This window comes from Microcaecilia unicolor, chromosome 2, assembly GCF_901765095.1.
Source record: "Microcaecilia unicolor chromosome 2, aMicUni1.1, whole genome shotgun sequence".
NCBI lineage: Eukaryota > Metazoa > Chordata > Amphibia > Gymnophiona > Siphonopidae > Microcaecilia > Microcaecilia unicolor.
Genome location: NC_044032.1, coordinates 613,539,796 through 613,564,062, shown reverse-complemented (window position 1 = coordinate 613,564,062; position 24,267 = coordinate 613,539,796). Strand labels below are relative to the sequence as shown.

The 24,267-nt window shown below is 42.3% G+C and overlaps 1 protein-coding gene across 1 annotated transcript in view; it reads right to left on the bottom strand.

Annotated features, from left to right (window-relative positions):
• LOC115461654 (F-box/WD repeat-containing protein 7-like) overlaps positions 1-24,267 on the bottom strand; it is a 452,709-nt gene that overhangs the window by 86,114 nt on the left and 342,328 nt on the right. The window contains exons 3-4 of the mRNA XM_030191642.1: positions 19,622-19,704; positions 13,478-13,619 (exon numbers count right to left, since the gene is read on the bottom strand). Coding sequence (XP_030047502.1) covers positions 13,478-13,619; positions 19,622-19,704 — 225 coding nt within the window. The remainder of the gene's footprint in view (positions 1-13,477; positions 13,620-19,621; positions 19,705-24,267) is intronic.

Below are 24,267 nucleotides of genomic sequence, written 5' to 3'. Positions count from 1 at the left end.
GCTCGAACAGACTCCACACATTACCTCTCTGACTGGAATGATAGATGCAGTAGCGAATTAGACAAAATAGCTCCCCTTAGTACAAGAATTTCACGAAGACAAAATACTATCCCATGGCTCAATGAACTAAAACACCTCAAAACACTAACCAGAAAACTTGAAGCAGCATGGAAAAATCAAAAGATGAGCATACACTTAATGCATGGAAACAAACAAAGAAAATTCAAATATACAATAAAACAAACTAAAAGATCCTATTACAAAACTAAAATAGGACCAGACTACAAAGATATGAAGAAATTATTTCAATTAGTAAACAAGTTACTAGATACCACTCAAATCACAACTAACTAATCCCATCTGCAGATGAACTTGCCAACTACTTTAAGGAAAAAATAACAAAATTACGTAATACACTTCCTCAATACAACATTGACTTTGATAACTTCATCAATGGTCTGAATCCAAATTATGAAGAATACCCAGCTGACCGTTACTGGTCTAAATTTATCACTGTTGAATCTGTTACTCAAGCGATTAGAAAATTCTCCAATAAACATTGTAAATTGGATGCTTGCCCCAGCTACCTACTTAAATCCGCCCCCAATTGCTTCATTGAAGACCTTACATCTTACCTAAATTACATGCTCCTACAAGGTCTCTTCCCCATTGAACATGGCAAAATCCTACTCACCCCATTACCGAAAGGCACAAAGAAAAAAATGAAATGACCTTACCTTACCCAGTCGCATCCATCCCACTAGTAGTTAAATTGATGGAGAGCATGGTGTCCAAACAGCTTATGGAATACTAGCCTTTGAGCCCGTAAAAACGGGCTATTATAGGAAGGGGGGGTTGAAGGGCCCGCCCCCGCCACCGAGTTTGCCGCTGCCCCCCCCCCCCCCCCCCGAGCCGTCACCACCCACCTTCCACCCGGCCGGGCCCTCGCTCCGCTATTGAAACAGCGAGGGTCCGGGAACGCAGCACTGAGCTCTGCTGAGCTGCCGACGTCGGCCTTCCTTCTTCTTCTCTGCCTGTCCTGCCCTCGTGTGACATAACGTCGTTGAGGGCGGGACAGAGGCAGAGAAGAAGAAGGAAGGGCGATGTTGGCAGCTCAGCAGAGCTCAGTGCTGCGTTCCCGGACCCTCGCTGTTTCAATAGTGGAGCGAGGTCCCGACCGGGTAGAAGGTGGGTGGCGGCGGCGACTCGGGTGGGGGGAGCGTTAGACGGCGGTGTCCCTCCCTCAGAAATGCGCAGTACAGACCCTCTGTGTTCCGCCCCCCCCCCCCCGTCATCACGTATTGACGCGGGGGCGGGGCAGAGAAGGTCTCTACTGCGCATTTGCGAGTGAGTACAGTCACTCGCCATTTATATGTTTGATATGGACAAGTTCTCATTATTACACGAATCACAGTCAGGATTCCGCCCCTTCCATAGTACTGAAACTGTACTAGTCACTCTTCTGGCTAAATTCAAGCATGAAATTGCCATAGGTAAAAGTATACTCCTCCTCCAATTTGACGTGTCGAGCGCATTTGACATGATAAACCACAATATACTTGATCACCTTGGGATCGGAGAAAATATACTTAATTGGAACAAGGGTTTCCTAATCACCAGAACATACAAGTTAAATCAAAAACAAATATTTCACCACCGTGGAAAGCACATTGCGGAGTACCTCAAGGATCCCCATTATCACCAATACTCTTCAATATAACGATGTCCCCTCTGGCCAAATTCTTATTCAAAGACTTCACCCCTTCATTTATGCTGACAATGTCACCATTTACATCCCTTTCAGACATGACCTTTCTGAAATTACAAATATCATGCGCAGTCTGAACATCATGGACTCATGGGCAAACTCATTTCAACTGAAATTAAACACAGTAAAAACACATTGTCTTATCCTCTCTTCCCCATATTATAAATTATAAATCCACAACCCTAAACACTCCTGATCATTCTCTTCCTATTTCTGATAGCCTCAAAATTTTAGGTGTTACAACTCATTGCCATCTTACACTTGAGAGCCAAGTTAACTCCATCATAAAGAAGATGTTTCATCTATGTGGAAACTTTAACATCTAAGACCTTACTTCCCGAGGGAAACATCCCATAACTTGACACAAACAATGGTATGGTTCTGAGCCATGCAGATTACTGCATGGAATATATGCGGGATGTAAAGAACAGCTCAAAACACAGCTGCCAGGCTAATATTCGGCAAAACAAGATTCGATAGTGCCAAACCTCTCCGAGTAAAACTGCACTGGCTTCCAATCAAGGAACGCATTATCTTCAAAATCTGCTCTTTGGTCCACAAGATTATCTACAGTGAAACTCCAAGATACACGGTTGACTTGATAGATCTTCCGACCAGAAATAGAACTAGTACATCACGTACGTATTTGAACCTCCACTATCCGAGCTGCATAGGACTCAGATATAAAATCAACCTATGCATCCAATTTCTCCTATTTAGGCACCCAAATGTGGAATGCACTACCAAAGACTGTGAGAACAATTTACGACCATCTTAACTTCAGGAGATCATTAAAGAGACTTACCTGTTTTGCAAGGCCTATCCCACTGACCCTACTTAAATGCATCACAACATAACCTTTGATCGTATTGGACATTATATATTCCTTATTATCGTTGACCCTTATTGTAGCTTATACCCTAACCTTACCTGACCCCTATTTCAATCTATATTTGTTTACCCTACTGGACTTGGCGTTCGCCTTCACGGTATTTTGTAAGCCACATTGAGCCTACTAATGGGTGAGAAAATGTGGGATACAAATGTTACAAATAAATAAATACTACTTATCCCCAGAAATAGTGGATTTTCCCCAAGTCCAATTTAATAATGATGGTCTATGGACTTTTCCTTTAGGGAGCCGTCCAAACCTTTTTTAAACTCTGCTAAGCTAACCGCCTTTACCACATTCTCTGGCAATGAATTCCAGAGTTTAATTGCACTTTGAGTAAAGAAATATTTTCTCCAATTCGTTTTAAATTTACTACTTTGTAGCCTCATCGCATGCCCCCTAGACCTAGTATTTTTGGACAGCGTAAACAGATGCTTCACGTCTACCCGTTCAACTCCACTCATTTTACAGACCTCTATCATCTCCCCTCAGTCACTTTTCTCTGAGCTGAAGAGCCCTAGCCACTTTAGCCTTTCCTCATAGGGAAGTCATCCCATCCCCTTCTCTGCATCTTTTCTAATTCCACTATATCTATTTTGAGAAGCAGCGAACAGAATTGAACACAATATTTGAGGTGCAGTCGCACCACGGAGCGATACAAAGGCATTAGAACATCCTCATTTTTGTTTTCCATTCCTAATAAAACCTAACATTCTATTTGCTTTCTTAGCCGCAGCAGCACACTGAGCAGAAGGTTTCAACGTATCATCAATGACAACACTTAAATCCCTTTCTTGGTAAGTGACTCCTAACGTGGACACCTAGATCCCTTTCTTGGTCAGTGACTCCTAATGTGGAACCCTGCATGACGTAGCTATAATTCGGGTTCCTCTTTCCCACATGCATCACTTTGCACTTGCTCACATTAAATATCATCTGCCATTTAGATGCCCAGTCTCCCAGTCTCGTAAGGTCCTCTTGTAATTTTTCACAATCCTCCCGCGATTTAACGACTTTGAATAACTGTGTCATCAGCAAATTTAATTACCTCACTAGTTACCCCCATCTCTAGGTCATTTATAAATATGTTAAAAAGCAGCGGTTCCAACACAGACCCTGGGGAACCCCACTAACTACCCTTCTCCATTGAGAATACTGGCCATTTAACCCTACTCTCTGTTTTCTATTTAACCAGTTTTTGATCCACAATAGAACATTATCTATGGACTTTTCCTTTAGGGAGCTGTCCAAACCTTTTTTAAACTCTGCTAAGATAACCGCGAAGCAGGTGGGGGAAGAGAGGTTGGTGGTTGGGAGGCGAGGATAGTGGAGGGCAGACTTATACGGTCTGTGCCAGAGCCGGTGATGGGAGGCGGGACTGGTGGTTGGGAGGTGGGAGATACTGCTGGGCAGACTTGTACGGTCTGTGCCATGAAAAAGGCAGGTACAAATCAAGGTAAGGTATACACATATGAGTTTATCTTGTTGGGCAGACTGGGTGGACCATGCAGGTCTTTTTCTGCCGTCATCTACTATGTTACTATGTTACCTCCTATCCCATGACTTTCTAATTTCCTCTGGAGTCTTTCATGAGGTACTTTGTCAAACGTCTTCTGAAAATCCAGATACACAATATCAACCGGCTCACCTTTATCCACATGTTTGTTCACCCCTTCAAAGAAATGTAATAGATTGGTGGGGCAAGATTTCCCTTCATTTCATGAATCCATGCTTTTGAATATGCTCTGTAATTTTGTTCTTTATAATAGTCTCTACCATTTTGCCCAGCACCGACGTCAGACTCACCGGTCTGTAATTTCCCAGATCTCCTCTGAATCTTTTTTTCTTTTTTTAAATCAGCATTACATTGGCCGCCCTCCAATCTTCCGGTACCACGCTCAACTTTAAGGATAAATGACATATTATTAAAAATAGCGCCACAAGTTCATTTTTCAGTTCTATCTGTACTCTGAGATGAATACCATCCGGTCCAGGAGATTTGCTACTCTTCAGTTTGTAGAACTGCCCCATTACATCCTCCAGTTTTATAGAGATTTCACTCAGTTTCTCTGACTCATCAGCTTTGAACACCCCAAATCTTACTCGGTGAAGACCGAAGCAAAGAATTCATTTAATTGCCCCCTTTACCCCTCGGTCATCTAGCGGTCCAACCAATTCTTTTGCTGGCTTCCTGCTTTTAATTTACCTAAAAAAAAAAAATTTACTATATGTTTTTGCCTCCAACACAATCTTTTTTCGAAGTCCCTCTTAGCCTTCCTTATCACCCGCTTTGCATTTGACTAGATGTTCCTTATGCTGTTTGTTTCAATCCCTAATTTCCTTTAAACAAGTTCGTCCCTTGCTTTGCCTGGGGATCAGCAGGGGCCTTTGGCGCACACTGTTGACATGGTGGTTGAGCCCGAGCAGGCTGATGAGCTGAAGGGTTGTACCTACATCTCCGATAGTAATAAAAACTTCTCCTTAGCATGCCAAAAGTCTTCCTAGCTGAGAAGACAAATGCAGAAGGCGCCCGGCAAGACAGAGAAGAGATGGTATCAGTATGTTTTTTGATTTGGTCCGTGACCTCCTCAACCTTCTCCCCATAAAGGTTATGTCCCCAGCATGGGGCACCCACCAACCTCTGTTCCAAGACGTAGGCATCAGAGTCTTATCATTGCTATACTCTGGGAAGAGATCCTGGATGCCGCATCAAAAGTATCATAAGTGCCCCTGGTAAAGAACTTGCGACACGCCTTCTGCTGCTTGACCTTGTGAAGGGACCCGGTCTGTTCCGGAGGGAGTGTCTCAGCCAAGTCTGACAACTTGTGCACCGAGTTTCACAAGTAGATGCTCTTGAAGAGCTGGTATGATTGTATGCAGGAGATGAGCATTAAAGCCTGGAACATCTTTCTCCCAAAAGAATCCAAGATTCTAGCTTCTCTACCTGGGGACACCAAGGCATAGTCCCTGGAACTCCTGGCTTTTTTGAGAGCGGATTCCACCACCATGGAATTATGAGGCAACTGAGGCTTATCAAAACCAGGTGTGCTCTGGGTCCAGTACATGATATCGATCTTCTTAGGCATGACCTGGACCGACAGAGGGGACTCCCAGTTCCTAATGAGGACTTCCTGGAGTACCTTATTGAGAGGGACAGTCACCGCCTCCCTAGGAGACGTGTAGTCCAGGACCTCGAGCAACTTGCCCTGGGCTCGTCAACCATTTCCAAAGAAAATAGAACAACAACATCAGCCATTTCCAAAGGAAACAGAATGGCATCAGCCATTTCCTTGACAAAAGAAGGGAGTGAAAGGCTTTCCGAAGAAGACTTTCTCCTTTCAAGTGGAGGGGAGGGTTCAGAAAGAATTCTATAGGACTCATGCAAGGAAATGACCCTTGGGTTCTCCTCTGAATTCCATGAGTGTTCCTCTTTGGTGTCAGACAATACCTCCTGATGGTAGTGTTGAGACCGAACCTGCATCAATGAGGAGGAGCCATGTCCTTGAGAATGGCGTGGATAAGTTGGTTCCTGCCTCTACTCCAGCGAAGCTTCCTCCTCCGATGTTTAGGGAGTGCCGGCTTGGGTGGCAGTTGACACCAGAACCACATGTGGCATCAGTGTCAAAGGCCAAACTGGAGGCTGAGGGTCAAGCCGGGCCACAGGGGAGACAGGGTAGACGCAAGAACCCCCAATGCCGATGCACACTGTTGCATAAGGTCATCCAGACGCTCAGGGAGCAAGGCCTGGATGTGCTCATTGATGTCCAACACCGGGAAAAGCTGGGGTGCTGGTTCAGGTACAGGTTGCAGAATGCCAGTGTTAATATGGGAGCTGGGTATTGGATGCTGGGAGACCAACGCATCAGCACCTACTGAGCTTCCAGGATGGTATTTTGAAAAGAATCTACGTCTGATGTAAACTGTTGACCTTTGCATCTGCTCCTCTTTTTTTTTTCACTGTTCTCATTTTATCATATTCTCCTTTTTGAAAGTTAAATGCTAATGTATTGGATTTTCCTGTCTATCAAATCTGGTCATATTATGATCACTTATCAAGCGGTCCCAGCACCATTACCTCCTGTAGGAGATCACGTGCTCAACTAAGGACAAGGTCTAGAATTTTTTTTCCTCCTCTTATTGGCTCCTGTACCAGCTGCTCCATAAAGCAGTCCTTGACTTCGTCAAGGAGTTTTACCTCCCTAGCATACCCTGTTACATTTACCCAGTCAATAATGGGGTAATTGAAAATCACCATTATTATTGTGTTCCTCAATTTGTTAGCCTCCATAATTTCTGATAACATTTCTACATCTGTCTGTTCATCCTGGCTAGGTGGACAGTAGTACACTCCTATCACTATTCTTTTCCTCTATACACACGGAATTTCAATCCATAAAGATTTCAAGATGTGTTTTGTGTGCTGCAGAATTTTTAGTCTATTTGATTCAAGGCCCTCCTTAACATACAATGATACCCCTCCACCAATTCGATCCACCATATCACTATGATATAATTTGCTCCCTGGTATGTTCCACTGGCTATTCTCCTTCCACCAGGTCTCAGAGATGCCTAGTAGAATATACTGCAATAAATGAAGAATTAGATATAACTGTCCCATCTTATTTCTTCAGCTTCTGGCATTTGAATATAAATATTTCAAACTATGTTTCTTGTTCCTATTCACATCTTGCTCAGCAGTTAGTGATAATTTGCAATCTTGAAAATCTGTCTGCTTTTTAATTAAAGACACGTGGAGGGGCATTTTCGATATGACATCCAAGTCCGACTTTGCAAAAAACGTCCAAAATCTGAATAGGAAAGAAGTTCATTTTCAAAAAAGAAAAACGTCTGATCTTTTGTTTTTGGAAATGCTGTTTCTAACAAGGTTTTGTGCTTTGGACATTTTGATTTTTGGTCTATTTTCAAGTACAGAATCAAGCCATTGGGATGTAGAAGGGGCCAGCATTTTTAGTAGGCTGGTCTCCCACACATCCCAGGAGATAAATGGGGTATCCCAGGGGACACTGCAGTAGACTTCAAAAATATGCTCCCAGGTATACATCTCACCGATGCTCCCTTATCTTGTCCGCTGAGCCCCCCAAACCCAACCAAAACCCACTGCCCACAACTGTACACCACTACAATAGCCCTTATGGGTGAAGGGGGCACCTATATGTGGGTACGGTGGGTTTCTGGTGCATTGCGGAGAGCTCACAGTTTCTCCCACAAATGTAACAGGTAGAAGGAGATAAGGACCAGAGTCCCCCACTCCATGGTGCACTGTACTGACCACTACACTACTCCAGTGACCTGCATGCTGCTTTAATAGACCTACACACGCAAACCAGGGTTTTAGAATTTTTTTACCCCCCCCCCCCCCCCCCCCACAAGGGTACAGACGGAGAGCTACATAAATGCTACTGTGCACCTAAAAAATCTTTTATGTGAAAGGGAGAAATTCTCAGAGGTAAGACTCACCCAAGCGGTATACCACCATACAGTTTGAAGGTGATCCCTAGAGGGTGGATGGGTTTCTCCATCATTGAAAGTCTCCCATATGTTCAACAGAACAACAGTGAGCAACACCAGTGCTTCCAGTGCCAATCAAGAAACTTTAGCAACAATAAATGTGTGTCAATAATGTTACTTCATAAATAAACTAAAGCTCTCTAACTGTATCCTAATATCTAAAAAAATTAACTCTCACATAAAACATTACCCCTCATATCATATTTTTTCATTCACTCATTTCACATTATTCATACTATAGCCTCAATGATGGTACATCAATCTTATTACTTGGTTTGGTCACAATGTATTAGCATTAGTTGCACTAGTATTGCCTAAAGTCAATAAGAAATATAAGTATTCAGGTATTCACTTACATTCGGACTAATCTCTAGAAAGAGTTGTCCTCCAATGTGTTACCATACTATGTAATACCTTACAATACTAATGCTCTTTTACTTCTCGCATTGGGTGGGGTCAATCTTGATTCCCTACAGTGGTCATCTTGCCATTTAGGGCACCATTTCGTGACTTGTTATAAAAAATAGGTCTAGCTCAAAATGTCTTAGTTGTAGTCCTGGACACATTTGTTCCATTATGGCTGAAAAACATCCAACTGCACACCAGGGTGATGCTTTTTTAGGAGACCTCCCTCCTCCAAGGCAGCACAGGGGCTGCCAGACTGGAGGTGGGACTTCTCTACAACATCCCTATAAGTCTCTACTACGTACCTCTGTCTCCTTCAGTTCCACCAAGTCTACTACTCTAGTCTCAAGAGAACGGACTCATTCTCTGACAGCTAGAAGCTCTTTGCATCGAGAACACACACATAACCTCTCATCAACTGGGAGACAATCATACATGTGACAATAAATGCAAAAGACTGGATAGCACCCCTCTTGCTGATAGTCTGCATCTTAGTATTATAGAGTTTTTTTTAACTTCTTAAGGTACTAGGGGTATCAGATGAATATAAAGAGCCTTAAGATTATGTTGTGTGTAATTTATTTAGTGTTTGCTTCTCAGAAACTAATTCAATGTAATTAAAACTCTAATGTTGTCCTAATTAGAATAACTGACTATACATGAACAATTGAGCTGGGGTGAGTGGGAATGAAGACTGAACTAGGCCCTGCTGTGATTTCTAGTATTTGTTAATTCTGTTGCATAAAATTCAAGTTTGAAAACTATGAGGACAAGGGTATGGAGAATACTTAAAGTTTGCTCTTTTTTTTTTTTTTTAATTCTGTGTTTTATCAATAACTTACAATTCCTCTTTTAAACCCAATGTTTCCAAGCACATAGCTAAATAATGTCACTTACCCAGTGAAATGTCCTCTTCTCTCAGAGATTCTAAGAAAAGTAGGTCTTTTCTAACAGCTTTAACACCACCTATTTAAGGAGGTGTTTTACTAAGCCAGGGTAGCATTTTTAGCTCATGGTAGAAATTAACTGGCGGTAAATGCCAAGGTGACGATTATATTCCTATGGGCGTCTCGGCATTTACTGCCAGCTAAAAACACTACCACAGTTTAGTAAAAGACTCCCTAAATGAGAACCTTGGAAAAAGTTCCTCCTACCTATGAATATATCAAGTCATGTCCTTGTTAATTTTAAGAAGGCCTGAAAACTTGGTGTTGAGAGGGCTCTTCCATAAGCATGGTGGGGACATTCTAGGATCATGCCGATGTAACCAGGTATGCTAGCGTTTTTAGCACGTGCTAAATGCCAGAGATGCCCATAGGAATATATGGGCATCTTTAGCGTTAATCATATGATTATTTTTAGTGTGTGCTAGAAACGCTAGCGTGCCTTTGTAAAAGGGGCCCTAAGTTTGTACCCAAGGCAATTGAGTGTTAAGTGACTTGCCTAAGATCACAAGGAGCCACACTGGGATTTGAATACTGGCTTCTCTGGTTCTTAGCTCACTGCTCTAACCATGAAGCTACTCCTCTACTACACAAACATTTGGCTGGAGGGGGGGGGGGGGGACAGAAAAAATTAAGGATGTAAATGGTGTACAGAAGTATGTGGGGATGGGAAATACCTTTCACTCAACAGTATTTGCACAGGATCACAAGCAACATGCATTTATGCATCTTGTCTTTCTATTCTCTCTTAACATCGTAAAAATTAACTATCACCATTGAAAAGCTTACTCATACATTACAAATATAGATCACTGACCACAAGCCACACTAGTGTTGTCCTGTTAAAAAAAAAAAAAAAAAAAACCTATTCCTAGCCATCATCTTTTCTAATCAGATCATGGTCCATCTCTAGATAATTATAGCAAATACATCAATACAGAAACAGAATAGGAAAACACATGACACCCAATACAATATAACATAAAAAAGCACATGTGAACAAGAGATGACATTTCCGTACAGGCTAAACCGGCTGCCCACCCTTGAGAAACAAGATAAAAAGCCACACTGAAGGGAGAAATGTGGGAACTAATGTGGCATAAGTCAACTTTCAAAAGAAATCTGCTGCTGGTACTCAGTTCTTCATTCTGTCATCTCTAAATAAAGCACCCCTTCTTAAACTGTTTACCAAAGCCTTAGAAGATTTATTTTGTTTTTGTTTGAAATATTTGAAATGGACAAAGGCAGCAAACATTTTGGAGCATCTGTGAAAAACACCCAAATGAAACTGATGTTTCTTCTCTGCACACTTTTAAAAAAATGTTTATATTAAATCAGTTAACTTGTGACGTTTCTTCAATACATTTGCCATTTTTACCACTATAAATATTAGGGAGTCTGTTCTACAGTAGACAAAAATACAGGTGCACAAAGCACCATAATATCGAATTTTGGTTGCTACCATCCAGTGGCATAGCTATGTGGGGCCAGGGCCCCCATAGATTTGGCCCTAGACCCCCCTGCCGGCGACCCGACCAACCCCCCCCCCCCCTCCAGCCGCCAACCCGCCGTCGCCTGCCTTTGCTGGTGGGGTCCCCAACCCCCGCCAGCCGAGGTCCTTGTCTTCTCGCAAAAGGCTTCCTTCTGTTTCTGACGTCCTGCACGTTGTACGTGTAGGACGTCAGACTCACAGAACGAAGCCTTGCAGATTCCCTTTTGCAAGAAGAAGAGGACCTTGGCTGCCGGGGGTTGGGGTCCCCCACCAGCAAAGATAGGTGACGGCGGGTTGGGGCGGGGGGACGGGACTAAAATGTGCCCCCTCACGCTGAAGTCTGGCTACGCCCCTGCTACCCTCATTCCACAACCATTTTCCTATTGTTTTGCCAAGGCTATAAAATAAGCACTTTCACATCCTATCAACTACAGTTCCCTACATTGACTGACAAGTTTTTAGTGGAAGCCTATCATTTCGTTTTTGGTGTGTAACTATATATATTTTAAAATACAGATGTCTTGGCACAAATGTATTTTAAAACTTATAGTAGGTCTGTCACATAATTTACTAGGAGGGGCATAATCAAACGGGGCGCCCAAGTTTTCCTGAGGGCGTCCTCCCAGGTTGTCTTCGCGAAGGGGCGGGGAAAGCCGTATTATCAAAACTAGATGGATGGCCATCTTTCGTTTCGATAATACGGTCGGGGATGCCCAAATCTCAACATTTAGGTCGAACTTAGAGATGGTTGTCCCCGATTTTCGGCGATAATGGAAACCAAGGACACCCATCTCAGAAACGACCAAATGCAAGCCTTTGGTCATGGGAGGAGCCAGCATTCATAGTGCACTGGTCCCTCTCAAATGCCAGGACACCAACCGGGCACCCTAGGGAGCACTGCAGTGGACTTCAGAAAAAGCTCCCAGGTGCATAGCTCCCTTACCTTGTGTGCTGAGCCCCCCAAAACCCACTCCCCACAACTGTACACCACTATCATAGCCCTTAGGGATGAAGGGGGGGGCGCCTACATGTGGGTATGCCTGCCTGAAGTGCACTGCAGTACCCACTAAAACTGCTCCAGGGACCTGCATGCTGTTGTCATGGAGCTGGGTAAGATATCTGAGGCTGGCATAGAGGCTGGAAAAAATATTTAAAAATTTTTTTTTAGGGTGGGAGGTCATCCCCGATTCCCTCCGATGGTCATCTGGTCATTTAGGGCACATTTTTGTGGCTTGGTCGTAAAAAAAAAAAAAAAAGGACCAAGTAAAGTCAGCCAAGTGTTCGTCAGGGACACCCTTCTTTTTTCCATTATCCGCTGAGGACGCCCATATGTTAAGCATGTCCCAGTCCCCGCCTTCGCTACACTTCTGACACGCCCCCAGGAACTTTGCTCGTCCCTGCGATGGAAAGCAGTTGAGGGCGCCCAAAATCGGCATTCGATTATGTCATTTGGGCGACCCTGGGAGAAGGACGCCCATCTCCCGATTTGTGTTGAAAGATGGGCGCCCTTCTCTTTTGAAAATGAGCATAGGTCACCTTGGGCCCTGTTATAACCCATATCATGTATGTGGTAGAATATTCCTGTTCTCTTGTGCTTCAAAGCATTAATATACCAGGATCTATGAATCAACATGTTAAAAGCTTTAAATAGCTGGTGAATGCATGCATGATATGCAAGCCAAGACTTAAGGCATGGAAAGCAGAACATGACCAATATATATATAGAGAGCTCACTATTTACAACACATCTCAATAGCACTTTGTACAAGGAAAGCACAATGTTTCTTAACAAGCAGATTCCCAGAAACTTTCCACAAAAGTTGTCATACATGGTATATTGAGAACATGCCATTTGGTTTCATATACAATTTCTATCAATTTAAGATCCTTATGAACTAATTAAAAGGACTTCTACTTCCAAAAGAGTATATTTGATTATTCAGTCTACCTAACAAGCAGAATATTACTGTTTCACATTAATGTTACTTCTAACTATGTCAACTGAAGTAATGTTCACTGATATAAGGGTATACAATTTTTGCTCATGCAGCTTATTTTGATATATAATAAATAAAACAGGAATACACAACTGTAAAAAGCTCATACTAATGTGAGACAAAATGTATACCACTAGTAAACAAATTGACACCTGTAAGATTAAAGTCGCACACAAAAAATTCTTGAAATATGAAAAAATAGTTTAATAGTTTGTTATGCTATTACCACTCTCCACAACCTCACGACTACTGCCTTACAAAAACCAGATTTAAGGTTATGCTCTCTAGTCGACTCCTTCAGCCACCATTTTCATGGAATTCGGGAAGTGGTTAAAAGCACATAACTGTCCATTGTTAATCTGCATTACGCTGCTTGCTTTTTCCAGTAGCCATCAACTGACCACGTCGATACAACTTTATTTGCATTCATGCTCTATAAATTCTGGTTACCTGAAACATTTTGAGCCATTCCTGGAGCCCTGTGGGTGGCTGGACAGATGTAATGCGGCGCCGCTGCTGTCCTTGCCCATTGGCTGCCCTCAAGTCGCCAAAGGTGGTAGGGGTTGCTGAACATGGCACAAGCCCGGTAGTACTGCAATATACAAAAAGACAGCAACACTGAACCCAAAGAACAGACTCGCTGTGCTCAGACCGAATAAAACAGCGTGACTACTAAATCTTTAAAACATGATATTTTCTTTATCAACGGGGCTCTTGGAGCGTTCTCCCTCTTCTCTCTCTGACCCTGCTGCTGATATTTACAAGAACAATTCTCCATCTGATGGGTAACAAATTATATCAATGCCTCATTAACTGGTTGGCAGGAGTTGCAAGTTAAATGCCAGTTCCTGTTCTGTCCTCCGTAGTGTGACAGTAGCACTGCGTTTCACTTCTTTTGCTGCGAGTGCAAGATTTATGTACAGGTTTGGGAGTAAACCCAAGAAGGCATCATTTCTGGTCAATGGTTACCCAGACATTTTCCAGAAATTCATGCTCATAGTCTCTTGTGAAGGGGTGAGAGGGGAGCCACGTGGCAGCAGGCAATACTGTTTTTATTGTATTTAACACTTGCACTGTAATGACTTTGGAAGAGCTTGTTCAGATGGTCACAAGTTTGTTAGTAAACCAAAAACTGCTACTAATCATTTCTATTGCGCTACTAGATATACAGTCTCCTTAGGGGTCTTTGTTTTCTTTGCTTTTTTTTTTTTTAATGGGACAATCCAACTGTATGGCAAAGATTTGATGAACCAACTCAACACAGAGCCACTTCAACTTACTGCTAGAGGAATTACACATCTTAGTGTTCTGACATAGGAAAGCAAAAGAAATAAAAATTAAAAAAAAAAAAAAAAGAATAAAAATAAAAGGGAGGATTGATATTTACAATGAGATCTTCCTTCCCAGTTAAGTACATAAGTAATGCCACACTGGGAAAAGAACCAGCATCCTGTCCACGACAGCGGCCAATCCAGACCAAGGGCACCTGGCAAGCTTCCCAAACGTACAAACATTCTATACATGTTGTTCCTGGAATTGTGGATTTTTCCCAAGTTCATTTAGTAGTGGTTTATGGACTTGTCCTTTAGGAAACCATCTAACCCCTTTTTAAACTCTGCCAAGCTAACCGCCTTCACCACATTCTCCGGCAACGAATTCCAGAGTTTAATTACGCGTTGGGTGAAGAAAAAAAAGTTTCTCCGATTTGTTTTAAATTTACTATACTGTAGTTTCATCGCATGCCCCCTAGTCCTAGTATTCTTGGAAAGCGTGAACAGACGCTTCACATCCACCCGTTCCACTCCACTCATTATTTGATACACCTCTATCATGTCTCCCCTCAGCTGTCTCTTCTCCAAGCCGAAAAGTGCTAGCTGGCACAAGAACAGAAATTCAGTGGCACTTAACCAGATAGTGCACTAAATATCTGCTCCACCTCTTACAGCATTATACATCTAGTGCTGGGCGGTCTATGGGCAGAGTTAAGAGTTATTCAGATTTGGCTGACATTTGATGCTGGTACCTGGATGTTGGCCCACATTTAGGGTAAGCTTAGGTAAAAGGGCTCTGCGCTAGCGGCAACAGCTGTTTTTGCCGCGCACTGAGGTCCTTTTTACAGCAGCGGGTAAAAAGGCCGAAAAAAAGAAATGGCCATTTGGCAAGATTGCAATTACCGTGTCGTCATGCTGGGAGGGGGGGGAAGCACTTACTGCCACCAACTGAGGTGGCGGTAAGGGCTCCCGCGCTAACTGGGCAGTGCCAATTACTGCTGGGTAACTACTGTGGTTAAAAAATAGGAACCTACTTTTCCCTAACACCAGAAATGGTGCATGCTGGGGGTGAACTACTGCCGGCCCCTGCGCTGGGCTGGGGGTAGTTCCGGCTTACCGCTGCTTAGTAAAAGGGCCCCATAATGCTGTCCTAACTAGGCCCAATTAGCTATCTAGGTACAGCACTGAATACTGACCATACCCAGATAACTTCCAGGAGCAGCCAAACACCTGGACATTCATTGCCAGAAACGCAGACTGCTATCAGCTAAATATTGCCCCTAAGGATTTTAGTTTGTACATAAGATTTGTATAAACTGATAACAATCATTTTCTTCTCCTCTCCAATATGAGTAACCAATCTGCTATTTAACTGGAAACCTTTTTGATGCTGCTTTTATCTCCTAACCCTTATTCACTTGTTCAGAACCTTACTATTCCCTTATCTCTTGTTTGTCCTGTATGTCTGTCCTAATTAGATTGTAAGCTCTGTCGAGCAAGGACTGTCTCTTCATGTTCAAGTGTGCAGCGCTGCGTACGTCTAGTAGCGCTATAGAAATGATAAGTAGTAGTATGGTCTATCCTGTAGGAGGTACCACTAAATTGGACTCTAGTGGTTACCAATGTATATCCAATATGAAAAAGGATACTGGTTGAATCCCTGAAAATATTTCAAAGAAATCTGACTTATGTATTATATAATTGGGTATTTTTTTGTTGTCTTTTTATAGGCCTCCAGCTTTAAGATGTTAAAAACAAACTTGACTAGAAAAGTGAAAAACTGATTTTAATTTAAAAAAAAAAACCAAATATTCTAACAAAGCATAAGTAAGATTAAAGAAGTCAAGTCATAAGCAAAGGAAAGGAATCGACATAAGTCAGTTCAAAGAATGAATACCCAAGTTATCTACTGCTTATCGGATTCTTCCATCCCTAATGGGGGGGGGGGGGGGGGGAAGGGGAGGAGGAGTAGATTCTTTCACAGCCAGTGCAGGTTAGTGGTAGTCAACCTCCGTCACTTAGGAAACCACCAATGATTTATTTCTCTGCAGCCCCATCCTCTCCTGTGTGATTTTAACAACTTTGACTGTCATACATAACCCATGTGCAAATCCCAACACTACAGGCTGAGAACTGTTGCACTTCAGAACTTCTCGTACATTCACTACATATGGAAACTCATTTAACTGAACAGTTACTCTAAACAGGTAACATAAGACCACTGCATCAATCATGCTGATGTCTAAACTAAAACAGGTCTTTAAGTTTGCTTTCTGAAGCATGGCTACAAGCACTCCATGGTTCACCTCATTTTTAGTTTTTGATCATCACAGAACTCTCTGTGGTCAGATTTAAATGTGGTCTTGGGTTATTTTTTTCAAGTTATTCCTAATATTCTTCCTTTTCAAAAATTCTTTTTAAATAAAAACTTTTTAAAATGGGGTATTGCTGAGGTTTTGGGGAGCTCTTTACTTGTCCTCATTCACTATATGCTTCTAGAAATACTCGTTTTTTATAGTTATACAGTGCCGTAGCAAGGGCAGCAAACACCCAGGGCGGGTCGCCGCTGCGCACCCCCCCCCCCCCCCCGGGTGCAGCACGGCGCACTCTCCCCCCTCTGGAGCACATACTTACATTGCAAAGCAGCGAGGACGGGCAGTAGGGCCAATCCGCCCCGATTGCACATTGCTGGGAGCTGCGTCGGCTCCACTGGTTCCCTGCTCGCTCTGCCCCGGAACAGGAAGTAATCTGTTCCGGGGCAGAGCGAGCAGGGAACCAGTTGAACCGACACCCCCCCAGCGGCGTGCACACGGGGCGGACCGCCCCCCCCCCCCCCCTTCCTACGCCACTGGAGTTATATATGGGATACAGGTGCTGCTTTCAACAAAAAGGCAAAAATACTTTGGGGCAGGTTTACTAAAGCACATTAAGCAGTTAGTGCAGGTTTTAATTTAAATTTATTTATTTATTGCACTTGTATCCCACATTTTCCCACCTATTTGCAGGCTCAGTGTGGCTTACAAAGACCTGTTAAGGCATCGCCATATCAGGGTAGCGAGTACAGTCGGTCTTACAAAGAAATCGAGTAAAACAAGCGTATCTGGTCAAGCAGTTATAGAACAAGACATTCTGAATAAAGGTAGGTGTTGTGTTATAGTTAGTTATGAGTTATCGTGGTAGGCCTTGTTAAAGACATAGGTTTTCAGAGATTTGCGGAAGTTAGTTAATTCGTTGATCGTTTTCAAGTGTGTTGGTAGTCCATTCCACAGCTGCGTGCTCAAGTAGGAGAAACTGGTTGCATGTATTAGTTTGTATTTTAATCCTTTACAGCTGGGGAAATGTAGGTTAAGAATGAAACTAACTGTAAGCGCAGGCTCAACGGTTACTAAGTGCAGAAAGCCAGCGTGGTAAAAATCCCATGCTAACTGGCTAGAGAGGGATGGGATGGGGTATAGGTAGCGATTGGGTGTGGACTGTAAATTGTAGTTAACACATGGCAATTAGTATGTGTGTCAAATGTTCAGGTAGCACAGGTGAACTTAATGGCACTTCAAGAGGTTGCACTGGACGCATTTTTTGCTAATCAAGCTTGACATTAACATGCAGTAGGTAACACGCCTGTATAGTAACCGCAGTGGGATGTGGGCATGGCCTCGACAGCTACTGCACTGCTTTAGCACTTACCATGTATTAATTTTGCCTGTTAATGCTTACCACACTTTAGTAAATATGCCCCACTGTTCCTTTTGGCCTAGTGGTTAGGGTGGTGGACTTTGGTTCTGGGGAACTGAGGAACTGAGTTTGATTCCCACTTCAGGCACAGGCAGCTCCTTGTGACTCTGGGCAAGTCACTTAACCCTCCATTGCCCCACGTAAGCCGCATTGAGCCTGCCATGAGTGGGAAAGCGCGGGGTACAAATGTAACAAAAAAATAAAAAATAAAATAAAAAACAGAAAACCACTACCACCAGTGATATTCCTCCCCTCAATTGCTGAACGTATTCAAAAAAAATATGCTACTCTATGGTTTTGTATTTTTTCATTTTAAATGCAGAGAGGATAGCTAGTGCAATAATTACTCCGGGAAAAGACACTAATCTCTTGGGCAGACTGGATGGACCATGCGGCTCTTTTATCTGTTGTCATTTACTATGTTACTATCAGAAATGGACTTGTTCAAAGTATACACATGATGAATCAGTAGTCTCCAGGACGATATGTTTTCGCTTACATTCATTTCTACACAGGACACTTATTACGGGGGGGGGGGGGGGGGGGGGGGGACCATACAGCTGTGATTTGGTTCACATACTTTGCCTGTTACAATGTGCCAGACTTAACATTGCTACCAACTACACCTAACTGCAGACCTATCACATCAAGATACTGTTTCAAAAAGAGCCACGTACTGGCGCCATAAACCGAAACATCCACTGTGATTTCATAGGATCCTCAAATAAAGTGAAAAGATTGCATAATTGTCTCTGGTACCGAGAATCTTTCATATGTTAAGCCCTCAGACCATGAAAAACTTTGCCAAAATAATGAAATTACAGCATCAAACCACAATTTCATGTCGCTTTCGTGGAGGCAGGAACCCCAACGCTAAGGTTTGTGAACGCAGAACTAAAATATCTGAAGCAAAATGTAAAGCTTGCTCAAATAATACTAAAGCTAACAGTGCAGTTGGCAAACAAGTTTGGTTTAGTTGCTTAGAAACACATCCTCACTTATGTGTACGTTCAGTTCCACTCAACCACGCCAGCTGGCCTAAACTATTTTAGACATTTGTTCTTCCACAGATTTGATCACATCCTCAAATTTGCTTCATTAAATTTTAATACAGTACTAATTTCATACTTAATTTCTCAAGGGCACTTAGCTATCTTGCCTTGGTTCTTGAAGGAAGTTTTTCAGTGAAGCACCAAAACACAATAAGGGTTTTGTTTTGTTTTTTTTTAATCTTAAAAGAAATACAACTCCCAATACACAAAATGCAGTTTGTCATTATAAAAACTTTTCTGAAGTCTTGAAAAATGACTCTCCTCTAATCGCATCAATTAAGTAGCCCTCAATAACCCTGCAACTGTCCTTTGCAGCTTCGAAAGCTAATCAAGAAATGTATTAAGTTATGTCCAATAAAAAAAGGTATCATCTTATTTTCTTTTCCATGTTTTATTTTGTTTGATTTCTATTGATATCCTTTGCAGCTGAAATTTAAAAAAAAAATAATGCTCTAATCAAAAGAGACAAGAGGCTCAGAGGCTGGAGAGACAGGCAGTACCATTAGCATCAGGACCAAAGGATCTTTGAATTGAATTACCTTGTGTACTCTGAGCCTTTGCAGGGTTTCTTTCCCAAAGAGAAAGAGCGGACCTCAGAGCCATGGTCCAACTTTCTCTTCATCTAGGAGTATAAAAAAAGGGGAAACAAAATTAATGATACTGACAGACTAACTCAGATTTGTGTTACCTAAAATGTTAAATCACAGTATTCTTTGTACACCTCAATCTATTTCTGCAAACATAACAAGAAACAATGTCCCAAGAAAAATCATAAAATCATTTTTGCAAAGGACAGTTTTTAAAAATATTTTACTACTTCTCTTGAGAAGGAAGTATACACATCTGAATTTCTTTTACATATATTTCTTTATTGAGGTATTAGGGGCCCCACAGGGAGGTAAGACAGGAGGAATCCCACCCCCACCCGTTATCCTGTATTCTTATGTGGTATACGAGTTCCTTACAGAGCTTTTTTAGTACCCATAGAAGAACAGCCATTATGTTCCAACAATTAACCAAAACAATGTAATGAAATGCTAAACTGAGAACTCCAAACATGAGGAGGGCAGAGATGTAACAGACTCCCTGAATGGGCTAAACAAGTGACCATTTTCCCACGTTCTCTCAAAAATGTACTTTAACACATTCAATGGCAAATTGAGAGATCCTCTGTTCTCTTCACAGTTCTCAAATGCTGGGGTGCTTGGAAGGGTTAGAGAGTGTGTGGTTTTATGGACATGTCAGATATTCTTGATTCTCTAACCAGACCTTGTTTGATTAAAATACTGTAATTTATATATTTTTTAAAAATGTAAACATTTACATTTTAATACACTATGAAAACAGGGATGGGTGGTGGCTGCAGTGAATCAAGCACCTAATGCTACAAGCCATTAACAGGATCAAAGAGCCACCAATTAGCATAAAAACTATTAAAAGAGATTCAGAGTCCCTTTTCTGAGTGCCAAAGAGCAGTAAACTAACCACTGGCATTGTTAATGCTATCAGAATATGCAGCAAGTAATGGCACACAATACAGATTTAAGTTCTGCGACCAAATACCATATTTAAGGAGACCAAGTTTCGAAAATCAGCGTGCACTGTACTCCCTTATCTCTTCTTTTTCTGAGCTCTGTATGCATGCTTAAAAACTATTTGTGAATTATTGTGCACACAAGACCTACAGCAACACTGGTCTCTTCAGGAGTAAAATATAGCATCCAGCAGTTACTCTGAATAATTATATCCATATACATCAGAAAAGGGATCTTTTTAGGCAGTTGCATGTCAGGATCTGTTTGAATATGTTGCATGCTTCAAGTAGAAAAATATGCAAAACCACTAGCTTGGTCAATTTTAGAATGTCTAGATCATTCCCTAAAATGTGGATTTTTAACAGTTTTAGATCTACGAAAAAAAAAAACAGAATTTTAAATGTTATTTTCTGCATGAAAATCAAAATGTGCAGCCATTCCATTTCCTTAACACACACTAACCCATTTCATTAGCAGCAAACACACACAAAGGTCATTCACGTTAAATGAATGACTTGGCAAAAGGTCTGCCTGGCCCCCTTTTCTCTCTCAACATAATCAATTTCCCTGCTCTATACCCACAGTCTCCTCACTCCCACCTCCATCTCATAAAAAGCTCATAAGAGACACTATGGTAAGCAGAAGTGAAAAATTTACAGGTCTGTTTATTATTACAGTATTAGGATGAATAAGTTTACTATCCCACTACAATTATTTTCTGTACTGCATAAAACCTATTTATTTGATTTTGGATTTAAATTCCTTTAAATTGCAGTTTTGGCTAATGCCCTAATTTGGAAGGCTCTTCAGCTGGATAAGCCTTTTAACTCTTAATACAATACTACACATTCTCACTCTGCACCCTGTAACTGGTTGACTTAGTACAAAAATTATATTGACCACAACACCCCTCCCCTTAAAAACGCATTATCTTGATAGGTGGAAGAGAAGGGAAATAACTCCATTATATGAAGATTCTTTTTGTTGTACTCAGTCGTCCTTATGAAAAAAAAAACAAGCACCCTAAATTCCTATTATTCAGTTCAACTGTTTCCACGTTTGATTTATGCATATTTTTTGTTTTTAAAACCATGTTTACAGCATGTAGAGTAACACTGGCAGAATGATAAAAGGCAACTTTACATCCAATAATCAGACTCCGGAGGACCGTCCTCTCTAGGTAATGTAAAACAGAGATCAGAAGCAGCCAAACGTAATATTTTGAGAAAAATACAACAGCAGCAATAGAGAGGAGCTGTCCAAGGAACAAAACTGGCTAACTAAAGAGTTAAATTTCTACAGTGAATGCATCACGTATTAAGGGAAACCCAAGGTTTCTACAAACGTTTTCCCCAAAAGATTCGATATGTAGCTCAACGAAGAATTAGCTCATTTAACTCTTGGCCATAATCAGTCTGGTAAACGGCTACCACCTAGTTAGTAAGTCAAAGCAGCAGAAGGCTCGTTTAGAGGAAACGAAGTAGTCACGAAGTGTTTGCAAATCAATATACTAGATCTCCTATTCTGAAGTCTCACAGTTGCCCTTTGGACAGCGACCATACTCTTTCACGTATACTACACCTCTGTTATACGCTTTCTAAGCCATACGCTTCTGCGGGATGTTAAAACACCTATATCTGTGCTTCGTTTTATCTGCCCTGCAAAAATACTGTGCAAATTGACAGGCATTTCGCAGCGAGGAGGAAGCCTCATACTACAGCTACCACAAACGCGAGCGATTTTCCTCCCACAGCTAAGGACGAATGCAGCAGAACAGATTACTTACTTTGTAAAAAATCATTTTTAAAGTGCCGTAGAAACCCATGTTTTCTCTCTATTTTGCCTTCAGTGGATTCCAGAGCCCCAGTGCGTCCGCCTGATCAGTACAGTACGACAATCAAACCCTCTCTCAAGCAGGTAGGTTCCAAAGTCTAATAATGTGGACATGCTCGGGCACGTCAGAAATGAAGCTCAGACAGCGGCAGATACAGCAGCAGCAAAACTCCACATTAAAGGCAGCAAGCAGCCGAAGCTCGCTAGAGCACACTGCCACACCAGTCCCACGCATCTAAGCAGGCAGCTCCAGGGAGTGCACCTCCTCGGCAGAATAATCAAATGAGAAAAAAAAAGGAGGAGGGGGGAGGAGGGAATACCCTGACCTATCAAAGCCTTTTCAACAGATTCCTCCCTCAGAAACCGAGGGATCGGATTACATCTTCCCTCGCCTGGAGAGGTGAAATGGTGCAGTCCAAGCTTCGGCAACGCAAGCTACACATCAATTATGCGAATCTGAGCGCTAGGGAGTCTCCGAGGTCGCAAAAGAGGAATGATTGGGAAAAGGAAAACACAGGCTGTTCCTGGAACGCCGCCGCGCCTCGCACCTAAATGGGGGAGAAGAAGGGGCAGGTGGAATTGTGCTCAAGGGCTTGGACTGCACGCTCTAGATCGTCCGACGGAGCAAACAAAACTCATCTGCACCTCCTTACAATCACAGCTGTGAAGCAAACATATGGGGACCGCCCCCTCCCCAAATGATTTTTTTCTTAGCACAATCTTGTGAAAATACCAATTAAGTTAATCCCTTAGTGTCAATTAAAAAAAATAAAACCACCACTCCCCCTCCCTCCGAATCTGCTTTCAGTTGGACAGGGCACATCTGTTTAAAATGCTCTCTGCAGTCCAAGCAGACTACACTGGATTGAAAGGTTTATGAGAGACTCATGTTAAACATTTGTCCTACTCAGGCAGTGGCAGTGTGTCTCCATTCCAAATCTAAATATGTTAAAAGTGCTGCTGTGCAGTCCCTGGAAACAGACTAATACAGGCAGCATCAATGCAGTGCATCCAACTAGAACAGATTTAAGGAAATAAACTCAAACCTACAGGAAGCTGTATAAGCTTGACTACCTACACTGGCCATCACTTTTCTTTAATCATACCTTTCCTGCAGTGGGTGGGACAATTTCCCTGCTGTCAGCCATAACTGCCTAGCTACCTGTAGTATATAGCTTTCTTCCTGGATTGTAAGCGCATCCAGGTAGGTCAGTTTGTGGCCCATGTCCAATAACTACCAAAGGACTGCACCTGAACTGTAGAAGCCTTAAGATTTGGCGGAAACATAATACATCTTAGAAATTGGAGGAAAAGCTTCCTTAGGTTATCATCAAAATTTCCTCCAGATAGCTCCACAAGAGCTGACTAGAAGAAAAAATAGGGTGCTTAGGAAAATTTAGTAGACGTAAGTTCAGGTACCTCATCGCATTCTTCCAAATTCTCTACTTGTCTGTTGGTAACAATCTTATCTTTCACCAGTACAGTATTTAATTTCTGGGCCTAAGTACTCTCCTGGTCCAATTTCTGAACTGATATTTACCACCTTTTTGAAGAAATTCATTCAAGGCGGTGTACGGCGCATATCCAGCAGATAGCCAAGACTTGCCGCCTCTTTCTCTACAACATCAGCAAAATTCACCCCTTCCTCTCTGAGCACACCACACGAACACTCGTCCACTCTCTCATTACCTCTCACCTTGACTACTGCAACCTACTCCTCACTGGCCTCCCACTTAGCCATCTATCCCCCCTTCAATCCTTTCAGAACGCTGCTGCTCACCTTATCTTCTGTCAGAACCGACATGCCCATATCACCC